This window comes from Aedes albopictus, chromosome 1 (assembly GCF_035046485.1).
Source record: "Aedes albopictus strain Foshan chromosome 1, AalbF5, whole genome shotgun sequence".
In the NCBI taxonomy this organism is placed as follows: domain Eukaryota; kingdom Metazoa; phylum Arthropoda; class Insecta; order Diptera; family Culicidae; genus Aedes; species Aedes albopictus.
Window position 1 is genome coordinate 93590458 of NC_085136.1, and position 16425 is coordinate 93606882.

Sequence of the window (16425 nt, forward strand, 5' to 3'; positions counted from 1 at the left end):
CTTTCTAAAGTTTCTGAAAAATACATAAACATTTTCACCACGAAAAAAACAGTAGGTACGTTGATTCTTCCCCTGTGTAAACAAAACCCAAAAAATAATAAAAAGCTTCCGGATTCGCCTTGGAAATTCTTCAGGTATTCTGCCATGAAATCCTCGAAAAAAAAGTTGCAGAAATTACTTTAGGAATTTTCGATCAGGAATCCCTTAGAATTTTACTAACAATATCTTCAAGGAAACTTCAAAAATATCACCAAGAATTTATCAAGGGATTCCTTTAGCCAATCATCCAGGGATTTCCTAAAAAATTCCTTCAGGTATTCTTTTTATTCTTTTAAGAATTCTTCCAGAAATGTCAAGTGCAATTTCTTGAACAACTTATTGAAAAATATGGCACAATTCCTGCACGAATCTCTGAAGGAATCTTAGGAGATAATTTTGATGTAATCGCAAGGGCAATTTCTAAGAAAAAGCCCAGTAGGAATTTTGGGAGGAATCCTTGCAAGAATTTTTGAGGAAATATCTGTGAGATTTCTTCAGAAATTTCTAGGGGAATTTCTGGTAAACTTTATGATATTCCTAAAGACATCCTTTGAATTATCTTAAGAAGTCTCTGGATGTATTTTTGATGGAACCCCTGAAGGAATTTCAGAAGAAATCCAAGCAGGATATTTGTTCAAAGAATCCCTGAAAGAGTTTATGCACACATCTCCAGTAGAAACCTGGGGAAGTACTTTAGAATGAACATCAGGAGGAGTTTGTGAAGAAATTTCAAGGATATTCTTGACAAAATCTCAGGATGAATTTCTTAAGAACTTCCTAGAAATACTGCTCAGGAAAAACTTGGAAAAATTTCAGAAAAACTTGATTGAGGATTTTTTTGGAAATAATTATGGAGAAATCCATGAACAATCTATGGACACAGGTTTTGAGGAATTCATGTAAGAATACCTAGAGGAACGGTGCTCCTGAGCAGCTTCCTATTAAAAAAAAAAGAAAAAAAAAGAAAGACGCGGACACGTTCAATACTTCCAGTGAACTTTTCGCTCTTTTAAGGAAGCACGGCACTAGACAACGGACTAGCATGTAACGCCCAGTGGCACAGCCGAAAACTTTTCCTGACAGCTGCGGCGGGAATCGAACCCGCGCTCCTCAGCACGATGCGACTAAGAGCTTGGTGACCCTAGCAGCACGACCACGGAGCCGCACACTAGTGTACTAGTGTACTAGTTTTATAGAGAATCTCTGGAAAAATCTATGTGAAAAATTGATGAAAGCATCTTTGAAAGAATTGTTGAAATTGAAAAATTTGAAGAAATCCGTTGAGAAATTCCGAAAAATTTTCCTAATGAACCTCTCAAAACCTGACAAAGTTCTTGGTGGAATTTCTGATCAAAACATGTGACTATAGCGCCCTGGGAAAAAAATCAAAAGAATTCCTGTAATGTTTTTTTTTAGGAAAACATTAGAGAAGCTTCTGAAAATTCAAGGACCGCATTTCTTGAGTAATTTTTGACGGAATTCACGGAGAAATTATAAAAGGAATCCAAAGTAGATTTATTCATGGAATTCTCATGTTTCTAAAGCTATCCCCAGGAAAACATCCAAAAGAATCCCAGGACGAATTTTAGAAGAAAACTTGAGAAGAATTTCTGAAGGAATCTGTGGCAGGTTTTCTGAAGATTCCTTGAAGAAATGTTAGAAAAGGGCAGTCCATAAATCACGAAGCATTTTTTGAGATCCTCTCCCCCTCGTAGTCTATTTTCCCAAGATGATCCAGATAATTCTAGAGGAAATTCTATAGTAATATAAAAGAATATCAGAAGCGTTCCATTGAAAATGTTTTTTTTTAGTTTTTATTTCAGTGTATTTTAACCTATGCTGATTCTATACTTCCATTGAAAATGATCTACAAGAACATTCAAAAAGAATCCGAGGAAGACTTTCCGAAAAAATCCTTCGAGAATTTTCAAAAAATCTGTGGAAGAATTCAGAAAGGAGTCTATGGAAGTTTTTATTAAGGTGTTCTAAATAAATTTCTTGGGTAATGTCTAGAAAACTTTTGAGATTTTTCTGACGAGAAATATGGATTTCCTGAAGGACTACCTGGAAGAATTCCTGATGAAATTCTCAGAGAAATTATATAAATTTTTTTATTCACCCAATCACACACTACATATCATGTTAGCGGCTATCCATGTGGCCGCAAAAACATCGAAAAATCAAAGAAGTGACTGAAAATTTACCAAGGAATTCCTTCAAAAAATCCTCTAGATTTCTTCAAATCATTTGCTGGAATTCTTGAAGAAAATAATTCAGAAATTCTTTCCTAAATTGTTCAAAGGGGGTTTCAGAAATTTTACTACATTCATCCAGAACTGCTTCAGAAATTTTCCCAAGGATACTTTCAAAAATTCTCCAGGAATTCCGGCATAAATCATTTAAAAATATCTTCCTTGAATTCTTTTGCAAATATCCCCCAGAAATTGCTTCAGACATTTTTGCTTATTGCTTGTAGTGGCTGCTTCAGAAACTGCCTCCATATATTTTTTCAAGAAACTTCTCCAAAGATGCCATCAGAAACTCTTACAGTTATTTGTCCTTAAGCTTATCAAATGATTCCTCTATAAAACCTCATAATTATTTGTTCAGAAACTACTCTATGACTATGAGTATATTACTATATTGTTATAGAGGTTCCTCCACAAAATTCAAAAATTGTAAAAAAAAATATTTTTTTAGAGGAGGTAGGGCCCAAACAAGGCGAGAAGACAGTTGTTCACAATGAGTGCAAACAATTGTTAAAATGAGACTTTATTGGCAATACACTGGAACACAGTTTTTTTTTTTGGAAAAATGTTGAACGGCAGCAACGGCAGAGACAAACCGAAGCATTGGCTTATGTTTTTCTGCGCATAATTAATAAAAACAAATTGGGCGAAGAAATTTGTTACGCCTGAATCAAAAATGGTCTCAATAAATTTCTTAAGAAACTTTATCAAGGATTCCCCAAGTAACTCTTCCAGAAATTTCTTAAGAATTCGTCCAAAAAATCTTCCAAGTATACATTTGAATTTTTTCTGCAGATATTCCATAAAGGGTTCCTTCGGAAATTCTTCTAGATACTTTCTTTGAAATTTCACCAAGGATTCCTTAAGATATCCTGCCATAGATTTACTCAGTAATTCCTCCATGGAGTCCGTTAGATGATCGTCCATGGATACCTTCAGAAATCTTTTCCATGTTTCTTTTGGAAAATCTTCTTTGTAGCATTTTCCATCGATTTCTTAAAAAAAAATCCAAAGAATTTTTTTTTTTTAAATACATTCAAGGTTTCCTTTAGAATGCCGTCCATACATTGTATAAAAAAATCCATCAGTGATTCATTCATAAAAATATTTAGTTATTTCTCACAAAATCCTCCAGATTTTCCTCCATAAATTCTCCATCAGCTCAAATAGGATTTTTTCATGGATTACTTCTGAAATTGAATACCTTCAAAAACCCTTTTGGGATTGCATTCAGAAAATCTTCCAACTTTTTTTTCAAATGATTTACAGATATTTGTTATGAAAATCTATCGTGCACTGCTTCAGAAATTGCACTGTGAATTTCATTAGAAATTTATCAAAAAAAGGCTTTTGAAATTTCTCTCGAGATTTCTCCAAGCATTTATCTAGAAAACATTCCATGGACTGCATTGAAAAAAAACCTTCATTAGTTCTTTCAGAAGTCGCTCCAAAGACTTCTAAGCAAAACCATCAGAAATCCTTCAGAAATATATTATAAGGGAATGCTTGGGAAAGCTTTCCATGAATTTCGTCCAGGCCTTTGGTAAAACTTCTGGAATTCCTCATTCTTCCTTCCAGAATGCTTCCTGGATTTTATTTTCAGATTTTTTCACTATTGTTTTTAGTGGTTCAAAAAAAAATTTTGCAGAAATTCATTCATGATGCTTCTCTTCTTTCGGCTGTGTCTCAATGCATTTCGTCAGAAATTTTCTCCAGGATTTCTCCTACGAATACAAAAATTCACGGATGTTTATCCATTTGTTTCTCCATATTAACCTCCAGATTTCCTCCATAGAACCTTAAAAAATACGTCTAAAGATTCCTCAAGAACTCTTCAAAACTTCAACTGGAGTTTTACAAGAAGTTTATTGAAGTATTATTTCTTGATTTTCTTCAGAATATGCTTATCATTTGATTTTTTTTAGAATTTTCCTTTGTTTTACTTCAAGAATAACTCCAGAGAAGTCCAGAGATTTCTACAGGAATTTGAGCAAAGATTTTTTTCGTGAATTCTTTCAGGAATTTACTAACAAATTTCGGCAGTGATTCTTCTTGAGAATATCTCCAGAGACTCCTTCAAAATTTCTGTAAACATTCTCCCAAGATTTTTTCTCCAGATGCTGCTACAGAAAATCTAAGAAAAATCCCTAAAGATTTTCCTTAGGAAAACATGAGCTTTTTATCTTGATTCATTCAAGATAAGATTTGAAAAAAATAGAAAGCCATATATTTCTCAGCTATTTATTCTATAGTTTCCCTTTATTGTAAATGATCGTAAATTATGCAATTTCTTTTCATTTTTAAACAGAATTATTTTTAACAGGATAACTCATTTATCCTGAGACCATGAGAACGTCAGCATACTAATATAAAGGAGATGGCCAAAATGTTTGGGATAGGCATTTTTTTTTCTCTCACAAAAAAGTTCAATATGATATAACTTTTCACAGAGTGCATCAAAAAATCTCAAATTTTGACTGTTTGTCAACCTATTATATGTGAATCTTTGGTACAAATTAGGGCTCGATTGAATAATCTTTCGCAAAGTTAGAACCGTTCGGGTAAAACACTATTTTTTAGACAACTCGTTTTTGAGCTGTCATATCTCGGAAACCAGTGAACCGAATTGAATGAAATTTTGAACGTGCACTAACAATATACAAATGCTTCACAAACTATTAAAACATAGATTCTTTTTAAACGTTGAAAAAAGTTATCATGGATTGACACTTTTTGGATTTTTCTCAGAAAAATGTAATTATTTTACGTCAATGTCAATAAATTTTTGTGTTGATGTCCAAAGATTTCCCACTTCTGTTCTCAAGTTATCTTTGATCAGATATATTAGAGCCTATTTAGGTTAAAGGAAGAACACATTTAGTAATTTTTGTGTGGTATTGTAAATTTGACTTATTTTCCTCTATATGGTTGAAAATTTCAACCCGGTATTACTTAATTCACCGTGAGAAAATATTACGTTTTATAACGTTGTATTGAGTATCAATATATTGTTGATAAACGTTAAAAAACTCATTCAATTCGGTTCAAAGATTTCCGAGATATGACAGCTCAAAAATGAGTTGTCTAAAAAATAGTGTTTTACCCGAACGGTTCTAATTCGCGAAAAACTATTCAATCGAGCCCAAATTTGTACCAATGATGCACATATAACAGGTTGATAAACAGTCAAAATTTGAGGTTTTTCGAAGCACTCTATGAAAAGTTACAGCATGTTGAATTATTTTGTGGGAGAAAAAAAAGTTGCCTATCCCAAACATTTTGGCCATCCCCTGTATTTACATATGTATTGCCCTTAAAACAATTTGTAAAATTGCAGAGGGTGTTCGTGATTGGCTGCGGTTATTTCGAAATGGAACGTCTGAATGTAATGCCATTAATAAGTGATGCCAATAACAAGAAAGAAATAACATTACGACATCCTGCGAACAATCGGATCAAATTATGATAGATTCCACGCTTTCTGAACGTTTCATCAGATTTTCGTAGTTTATATTAAATTTCAAAAGCTGCACGAACATTTTTCTGTTCTGCTATAGCTCTCCTCTTATAAAAAAGGAATCAACCAGTTTCATCGATTGTAGAACATCAATCTGTTCGATCGCAGAATGTTTAATCGACTTTTCAAACGTTTAAGTGCTTCCAACTCGCATAATTGACGATTAAAGTACTCAGCTGGCGGCGCAACCACCAGACCAGCGCAGCGTAAACCCGCGTGGTCTACCCGAACTGGTCAAGATAAGCGGAATACATAACCGTGCTGGTGGGTAGGAGAGCGCTAAAATTGGTTCAATTTTGAAATGGCTTTCGATTTCAGTGGAAACAAGTTGCATAGCGCCGTTATCGGCGCTTTTTGATTTCGTTTGCAGAAGGATAAGATGTGCGAAGAAGCAGTAAGCGATGATGATTGATTGGCGATTATTGAATTATTGTTCTCCACTTTGGCTAATCAGATGCAATGAAATAATTGATATTCGTATTGCTTATCAAAGAGTATTGATATCAGCTTTTTTACAAATTGGACTTGATGGTTTACCAGCTATCGTGTTCGCTGACAAAAACTTAAGGATATAAACGACGAATAGTTGTAGAATTCAAGAACATTCTCAACAAACACCTATCTTGAGAATGGAATATTTAAGAGAATCTTTCTAGGATTCTCTTGGGAACTCTTCCAGGAAATAATGCATGCTGAATGAAGATATTACATCATTTTAAACATTTCGTTTGAAAATTTTGGTGAACATCTAATAGATAAAGCCAGTGATTACGCAAATATTTTTCAAGAAAAAAAAAATAAAAATAAAAACAAAAAAAATCGGAATAAGCTTTTTCCTGAATTTCCCTGTGATGGATTCTGGTAAGGGTTTTCCATAAATTTTGCAAAAATATCGGCTGAAGTTGTTTAGTTCCTTTAAGAAATATTTGTTATTAAATAAATGCATTACAAGAAAACAGCTTGTTAATAACCCATTTTTTTCTCGTTTTCCAATTCCAGGAGCTAGACGTCATCACGCTGGTCGACTCCGGTGATCAGAAGATCAACGAACGAAACAAAAGAACGATCGGCATCCTTCGGGAGCTGTTCCCAACGATCTCGCAGGTAAGTCTCGCTCCGTGAACATAGTCTTAGCAAATCTCTCGTTAATTTCTTTTGAAGTCTGCAGTATTACACAAAAATTGACCAAATCAGTCAAAAAAAAAAAAAGAAAAAAAAAATCAGCGCTCAAAAACCCCTCTAGAGTCCATCACCAAACCACACACGATCATCTTCTCCCCTTGTGTTGTGCATCTCTCTACCTTTCGACTACCCAACAATGGAAAAGACCCTGAAACCGAGTCCAAAATCCATTCACGCTCAACGTTTCAAAAGGACCTGGTAATTTGTTTCCGTTTGTTGGAAATATAACAAACAAAAATAATAATTAGGTTCTTCTGGGACTCGAACCCACGACTCCATTTAGTTAGTCCGGTGCGTTAACCAACTAACATATAGCGATAGTAATTATTGGTAAACAATAAAAAAGAGGTGAGAATATCTCCTATTTACATAGGTCCTTTTGAATAGTTGAACGAGCAGCCTTGCAAATCTTCCTTGCAATTTGGTTGCAAATTTTTCCTGTATAAAGAAAATTGGTGGTCTATTCTTCCTCTCCTCGTGTGTTCACCAACCCCCGCCCGCACTACTCCTCCGTCAAAGAATAACCAGATTGGTCTCCAGCCGGCGTGGCGGCGTCGTTGTTTGAGTGTTTGTTTTCAGCTTCTTCTCGTACGGCAATCATCCCATTAATCATCTGCAATCATCTTTCATCAAACGCGAAGCTGCGCGCGCAAGCGCCTCATAATTGCGGAGGTTCTTTCAAAATTCAGTTGGATGCGTTTTTGCGTATACAGAAAGCAGTCACCGGTTGGCGATCGTCAATAAGTCCTAGACCAGGGAATTTCCAATGTGCTTCTGTGCTGTTGTTGTTGCTGTTATTGATGATTGTCCGCACTCATGGTCGAAAGGCTTACTCCATCGCCGTCGTGGTCGCCGGTCGGTGATTCCGTTGTGTTCCATAAGTCACGTCCATTGTTGTTGAGCGTCTTTGTTGTCACCACCATCGCATCGCCGGTGAGTGAGCATTTGAAGGTTTTGGATGTCAATTTGCAGTCGATTCGAATCCGGTTGGTATTGAGCTGTGGAAGTTGAGGAATGGTGATTGATTGTGGTACTTCCGGTTGAAGATTTAGCTCTGCACGCCTCAGTATCACTCAGAAACAAATAAGTGCGTACTGCAGTATGTTTTGTGAAAGAACCTACGAAAATCTTTTTTTAATTGCACTACTTCAAAAAATTTCGCAGAATATCTTAAAAAATTCTTGAAAATATTCCTTCTCGGCTATCATGTCAAACGGAATTTACTATTTTTCTTTTTCGAACATTGAAAGAATTTCATAAAAAGATTATACAATCGTTGGAAAATTTTCCAATGTAATCTTTTATAGAACTATTATTTGTCTTTCCTGAAGTTTCTTAGAAAAAAGATCATAGATTCAAATATTTGTTTTGAATTCATTCCTTTTAAAAATTTTATGAAATTTTTCTAAAATAAATAAAAAAAAAATAAATGAAAAAAAAAATAAAATAAAATGCATATGATCAAAAACTTTTAAAGCCTTTTATTTGCTAGGAGTTATGGAGTTTCTCCAGAAAATGGCCTGGAAATTTTCCAGTAGTTTTTGCAAAGCGTACCCTTTCAAGATTACGTAATTCCTTTCAAAAGCATCTCTAATAATTTGAAAATCAAGCAGGTACTACAGCAGTTCTGTGAAAAAATAGATAAACAAACCAAGAAATAGAGATAGCTGAACAACAGATACTTAAGCTGAAGTTTATTTAAGGCTCGTTTGTTCAACTCTTTTACAGCTTAAATACCCATGACCAGTTTTAACGGCTCGCTTTCTTTCCTACTTGTTTTAATTGGAAAATATTAAGATATCAAGAATAACCCAATTCAATTAAATGGGGGCGGATCTGGTGTGATGGTTAGAACACTAGACTATCACGCCGAGGACCTGGGATTGAATCCCACTCCCGACAAACTCACAAAATGTGGGTTCTTGCTTCGGAAGGGAAGTAAAGCGTGGGTCCCGAGATGAACTAGCCTAAGGCTAAAAATCTCGTTAATACAGATAAAAAAATCAATTAAATAATGTATTATTTTTTTTCTGAAAAATATAAAAAAAAAAAAACCAGAAAAACGTGGACTGCACCTAAAGTAATGGTTTGAGTACATGGTATGTGGGTTCATCATTTGGAAAAGGCGGTTAGCGGCGTCAGTTCGATTCCCGATCCAGTCGGAGGAAACTTTTCGTCAAACGGAAAATTCTCCACTGGGCCACTGGGTGATATATGTGCTGTCCGTTGTCTAGTGTAGGTAATGCTCAGTTTGTCCGGCCTCTGGTCAAAGACGGCGTATTTAGTGTTTTTACAAAACAATCTGCGAGTACTTCCACCGTTTTTTTTTAACACATCACTGTGAGAAATCCTACGAATATTTCTCCAGAAATTAAATTTTAATTATTGGAAAATTTTAAACAAATTTCTGTGAGGATGTTTTAGTTTCACAGAAACCACTTTCAAACGAATTTTTTGATAAAACATGGTTTTTGGATAACTGTTAGCATGAAACATCAGCAATTACCTTGATCCTTTCTCCAACTTTGTATGAAAATCAGTATTGCAAATATTGTTATGTTATTTAATGAAAATAAAATGAAGGTTTCGCCTTAATTTGATACATGACAACCGATAATATGCGGTTGGCATAAAGTAGATGGCTCCATTCTCCTCAAAAGTACCATAAAAACAACATAAAATCATTTCGTTTTTATGGCCGAAAGATAAGATTCACACCAAACAAGTCTTGAGAGCTTCCTAATGGTTATTTTCAGAAAGTTTTTTTTAGAAATTCCTTCTGTAGTTTCTTCAGAATCTCACTGAATGTTTCCTCCACGAATTAGTGTAACAAAACTTCAGATCAATAAGTAACAGTGTTTTCTTTTGAAAATCATCGAGTACTACGTCCTGAATGGATACAAGAGCTTCGGCATAAATTTCAAAACAGTTCTTCTTTTTTCCGTTTTTTTATATTTTCCTTCATAATAGTAATTTTTCCAACGACAAAAAATATAATTTCTTAGAAGTCATCTTAAGATGTTTCTAGATACATTCTTAAACATACTTTTAGGATATTGCTTAAGCAATCTTCCTAAACATTCCTTCAACATTCATCTGAGTTTTTCCTCTGGAATTTTCAGAAATACTTGAGATCTTAAAAAAAAAAATGGAAGAGACGAACCGGCCAAGGGCTGAAAGTCTCTTTAATAAAGACAAATCAATCAATCAATCAAAAAAAATGATGGTAACTCCTTAATCAAAATGTTTACCAGAATACTTATAAACTACTTGTAAATTTGTTTCCTGGTAAAATAAACAAAAACTTTTTAGAAGCTCAAGAGGTAGAAGTCTAAGGGAAGATTTTTAGCTTTTTTTAAGAAAAATGTGGAAAAACTACTTGTAACACCTCTCTAAAAAAATGTCTTAAAAATAATATTCAGCATGTTGACTTGAAAATATTGAATTTTCGTTTCGACAATCTCTAGAAAATTCACTAAGGTACATTGTCTTTTAGAAAAAAAAAACATTCCGAAAATACATTTGATAATGGGCTGTCCATTAATTACGTAAGGGAATTTTAGCGATTTTCTGATACCACCTCCCCCCCCCCCCCTTGTAAGATTTTTTGTATGACGCGTAAGATTTCTCAAATTCTAGGAAAATATCTCGAAATATTTTGAAAAAAAAAATCAACCTTCCGTCAGTCGCGTGGTTACCACCGCCCGCACCACGCTGGGTACAAAAAGAAGATTTTTTCAACGCTTCATACAAAATACAACAGCGCGAACATTCGAAAGTTAATTACAGGAGAACTGCCAAGATGATTCTGTTATAAGCGTGATAATCTTTTGGGAGTTTTCTGTTTTTTTTTTTTTTGAGAATGTCGTGATGAAACCTGTCAAATACTGTCAGAAAAGCTTCAAATTTCATGTTTCGGGAATGTGTTTGAACAAATTGTATAAGAACTACTAGAAAAATGAAAACCAGTCAAAGGAATTATATGATTTATTTGTAAATTAATTTTGATAAAATTTAAAAGGCAATTATTTGGAAAGATTTCAGGAGTGGTGTTGTCTTGGTTACTCCAAGATACTCCCTAAGTAACCAGTTCTTGAGATCAAAGCATGAATTTTCATCTCACAGTATGAGCACTCTTACAAATAAAAGAAGAAAAACGTATGTTTTTTTTTCTTTTTTGGTCGCGAATTTTTAATTATTCCGCTCCTCTGGAAATGGGAAGATTATAAGATGTACTTTCTAATAGCTTTTGCCGGCATGAAAAAAACTCTATGATAGGGGGCATTTTTCCTACGCTCTGTCAAATTTAGGAAAATCGCTAATGAAGTTTTGAGATTAATTATGCTCCATTAAGTGTCTGAAAAATTACCTAATAACTCTTTCAAAATCTAAATCACCTATTTTGTTTTTCTCAAGTTTTTGCGAACTGGCAAAAAAGCTCTGGGACTGGTCCAGTGATTTCATCAGAAAAGAAGAAATATTTCAGAGATTCTGTCAGGAATTCGTCTCGATCTTTTTTTTTACAAAAGTATTTCATTGACTCACAAGAATTCATTCAAATTTTTCACAAGCCATTTTTTCAAAACTTCTCAAAATATTATTTCAGAAAATTTTGCCTGAGTTGCTTTAGTAATTTCTTCATGAATTTCTTCATAAAATCTTTAAGAATTTTATTGGAGGTTTTTTTTTAAACCAACCATGAATATTTTAAAAAATCCTGCCTTTGGAAATTCCACTGAGAATACTTCTAAAAACATCTCTTATGGACTGCTCTTCAAAAACTCCTCTAGTATTTGTTTTTTTTTTTTTTTCAAAGTTTCATCTAGAGGATCCTCCAAGAATTTCTCCAAGATTTTTTTCAGGATCCCTATAGCAATTTTTACTGATTGTGGAGCGGACCTGGTGTGATGGTTCGACCACTTGACTATCACGCCGAGGACCTGGAATCAAATCCCACTCCCGACAAACTCACGAAAATGTGGGTTCTTCTTTCGGAAGGGAAGTAAAACGTGGGTCCCGAGATGATCTAGCCTAGGGCTGGAAATCTCATTAGTACGGATAAAAAAAATACTAAGTTGTTTTATTTTTCTGCTGTTCCGTCTGAAATATCTTCTGGAATCCTTCGAAGATTTCCACAGGATTTGTTTCAGACATTATGTGAGGGATACTTTCGTACGTTTTCCAGAAATTGCATAAAAATTCTTTAAAAAAAATGAATCCTTGAAGGAATTTCTAAATAACTACAGGAGATTTCAAGAAGAAATGTTTGAACATTCCTGGGCAAAATTTCTGAAGCAATTTCTGAAGTCATCTCTGGAGAAGCTCCTGGATGAACTAATAAGAGAATTAAAGTTTTTGTCGGGAGTGGGATTCGATCCCAGGTCCTCATAGAAATAAGGTTTTCTAAGAAACTAATAACAATGTCTTCTCAAATCCTAGAAAATCAATCAAGAGAAACTTTTGGAGGAACTCTGAAAGTATGTAATTCCAAGAAAAGTTGAACTTTCTGATAAATTTCTGGAGAAATCCTGGTGAAGCATTTCGAAAGAAATCACCTCAAAATGTGTGCAGAAATCTTTACAAAAATCACAGACAAAGGTAATGGTGAAATTGTTTAAGAAATCACTTCATAATTTTGAAGGATTCCTGGAGGATTTTTTGAAAGAATCTTTTAAATGAATCCTGGAGATACCTCTGAAGGAATTCTTAGAAGAATTACTTATTCAGTTTCTGAAAGGATTAGTAGTAGGAAAATTCCGAAAGAAACGTTTGAAGGAAATGCTAAAGTCATTTGAAAAAATCATTTTAAAGAATCTTTGAAAGAACACAAGGATGGGAACACAATTAATTTGGAGAGTAAGAAAAATATGAAGAGTATGAAAAATATTTCAATACCTTCTGGCTCAATATCAAAAAATTAGAAAATGTGAAAAAAATTGTCTGTTTTAAAAATGTTTCCATATTAGAATATTTTACAAAGTTTGAACTTCTTTATTCAGTGAAGCCAACTTGAAAAATAACTTGAATGTTTCAAGACGAAATGCCTGGGAATGCCTAATTTCTACATAAATATCTCCTAATTTTCCTTTCCCACATTTGAAGAACTTCTGCAATTATTCAGAAAAGATTGTTGAAAAAAAACTACTGTTTCCTGTAAAAAAAGAAAAGAAACGTGTTACCACTAGTTGAAGATTGCCAAGAAAATATCAATGAGTTACCTTGATGAAAATTCCTTAAGTTATATTACAAACTCTTTTTAAAAAAATCTTTGAAATTATATCTGAACAACTTTTGAAGGCAAATTCGGCGTAAGTCTGACCGAGAGAGACTAATTTCTGCACTGCAGTCTTGGGTGATTAAAATGAAACGTTAAGATTTTCCCAACGTTTCGACTCGTGTTAGAGTCTTCTTCAGGGGATACTGTAGCCATGGGAATTATTATTCTGTGGAAGACTCTATCACGAGTCGAAACGTTGCGAAAAATAAAAAAAAAACTTCCGTTTTAATTGCCCAAGACTGCAGTGCCGAAATCAGTAATTCAATGGATCGCAACAGTCTAATTCTCTTTATTCGTTTGTTCAGAGGGTTTAGAAGAAATTTTCAAAATATTTTTCGAGGAAATTTGAATGTTTTGAAAATAAACTTGGGCTGATACAAATTTCATTTTGACATTTTTTCTCTCCCACTTTATAAATTTTCGGGCTAGGTTTCGGATTTCGGAGGGGTCAGATTCATAATACGTATCAAGTTCTTGCTAAACATTCTTTAAAAAATCCAATGAGTTTTTAAAGTTTTCATAATCACCCCTTTCGAACAGTCCAAGAGTTTTTCCGTTTCCTGGCAAAAAAAACTGGTAAAAGCTGAAAAAATGTGTCTTTTTTTTTAATTAATCTCGGGGAGAATTCTGTTCTTACTTTGCTGAATTGTTTTTTCAAATTCTATTTTATTATTTTTTTAAATTCTGAGGTTTATGAATTCACAAAATCGTCGATAACATCCATCGACAGACCATCAAAGGAACGTCGTAGGTTATTCATAATATTATCAAACCGATGAAACTCTTTATGAACTTTTTCCGGAAACAAGGGTTTTTCATTTTTGTAGTTTTAAAGTTTTAGGATATTTGTATAATTTAAACACAGACAGGGCTCATGGATATATGAACAAAAAAAAAAAAAATTGAGAAAAATTCAGGGTCGCCTTTTTTTTCAGGAAAACTCAATGTTTTCCCCTGACACTACTTTCTTTGAAAAATCATAACTCAAGAACGAAGAACATAGAAACATTTTTAGAAAATGAAAGCAAATTTTCTCAGAAATCCAAAAAGGAATCTAAACTGGAAAAAGTTTTCCATAAAATTTCCCACAGTTGAGAAAATTCATGAAGAAAGTCCGGAAAAACAATGCCCGAGCTCGTAAAAAAAATATGAAAAAAATATGTTTGTGAAAGTTATTTCACAAGCTTTAATCGCTGAAATTTTTGGAATGCACTTTTTTTCGTTTTTGAGTTATGGCCAATTTAGTTGAAAAATGTCCAAACGTGTCATATAAGCCTTTTCTTTGAAAAATTGTAACTCAAGAACGAAGCATCGTAGAAACAAAGTTTTTTTTAGAAAATGAAAACAAATTTTCTCAGGAATCCAAAAAAATATAAAAATGAAAAAGCTTTCAACAAAATTTTCCAACAAACTATGCACGAATCCGCGGGAAATTTTCAAAAAAAATATTTTTGAGAAGGTAGTTTTATAAGCTTTGATGGCTCAAATTTCTGGAATGCACTTGTTTTTCGTTCTTGAGTTATGGCCAATTATATGAAAAATGACCATATTTTTCACAAAATTTACCATAACTTAAGAAAGAAAAAAAAAGTCCATTCCAAAAATTTCAACGATCATAGCTTACAAAATTGCCTTCACAAAAATATTTTTTTGAAATTTTCCCGCGAGTTCGGGAATAGCTTTTCCGGCTTTTCTTTTTGAATTTTCTCAACGGTGAAAAAATTTGAGGAAACTTTTTTCACTTCATATTTTTTTAATTCCTGAGAAAATTTGCTTCATTTTCTTTAAAAAACTTTTTGCGATGCCTTCGTTTTTGAGTTATTTTTTTTTTATCTGAGATTTTCAGCCCTTGGCTAGTTCATCTTTGCACATTTTGCGAGTTTGTCGGGAGTGGGATTCGATCCCAGGTCCTCGGCGTGATAGTCACGTGCTTTAACCATCACACCAGATCCGCTCTACAGTTAGAGTAAAGTTGGGCAAAAGTTCGAGTGGGGCAAGAGTTTCTTTTGAAGTTTTTGAGCTCAATTCAAACTATATCTTTCGTGTGTCAAGGTTTATCGAAGCCTTTTTGAAAAAGAGTCCTTCACTCCAAAAATTATGAAAATTGATAAATATTTCGAAAAGTTATGACAAAATGTTGGTTTTTGATCAAAAAATTGTAATATGCGATGGTCCTTTCAACGCATAGAATGGAATTGTAATGAAATCGAATTCGATATTTTGTTTTGGGGCGTAACTAGGTATATTTTGAAGTTGCTTTAGCATGTATAACTTTTTGCAAAAAATATTTGGAAATCATATTTTACACATACTGGGGCAAAAGTTCGAGTCATGTGGCAAATTTAGGTAAAAACCTAAAATTCTACAAAATGTCCATATTATCTCTAAAATGATGGAATTAGTGAGAAAATTCGATCAAAGTTGAAAAAAATGTTGTTTTATCTGAATTTGGTGGAAAACTACTGATTTTCGATGAAGTAAATTTAATCCTGGTTTGGGTAAAATCCAGATCGAATTTTGAAGTGTATTCTAGTTTCAACATCAAATATTAATTGGTTTTAGGTATTTCAATTACCAAAGTGTCGATATAGTGTGCTACGGTTAGCAAAATACCACAAACACTAGATTCGAGCTTTTGCCCCAGTGGTGGGGCAAGAGTTCGAATTAGAGACACACATACATAAAGTGTTGTAACTCGAAATTGAAAAGACATTTGGCGTAACTTTGTTCAGCATAATTTTAGCTAATGGATGGTAGAATCACCACACGGTATTTATTTATATTTATCTGCTTGGATTTCTTGAAAAAAAAAAATGAATTTTCAACTAGGGTCGAACTGTTGCCCCACCTTACTCTATAATTTTTCAAAGAACAGGCTTATATGATACATTCGGGCATTTTTCAGCAAAATTTGCCATGACTCAAAAACGAAAAAAAGTGCATTCCAAAAATTTCAGCGATTGAAGCTTTTGAAATAACCTTCTCAAAAATATTTTTTTTGGAAATTTTTCATGTGTTTGGGCATTATTTTTCCGGCTTTTTTTACGTATTTTCTTAACTGTGAAAATTTTTGTGGAAAACTTTTTCCAGTTATTTTTTTTATTTCTGAGAAAATTTGTTTTTATTTCCTAAAAAAAACTTTGTTTCTATGATACTTCGTT

The 16425-nt window shown here is 33.5% G+C and overlaps 1 protein-coding gene across 1 annotated transcript in view; it reads left to right on the forward strand.

Annotated features, from left to right (window-relative positions):
- The window catches only part of LOC109427361 (clumping factor B), a gene marked incomplete at its 3' end in the record, with an annotated part of 94014 nt that overhangs the window by 61021 nt on the left and 16568 nt on the right, over positions 1 to 16425 (forward strand). Inside the window, 1 exon segment of the mRNA XM_062845048.1 lies at positions 6805 to 6909. Within this exon segment, the coding sequence (XP_062701032.1) occupies positions 6805 to 6909 (105 nt within the window).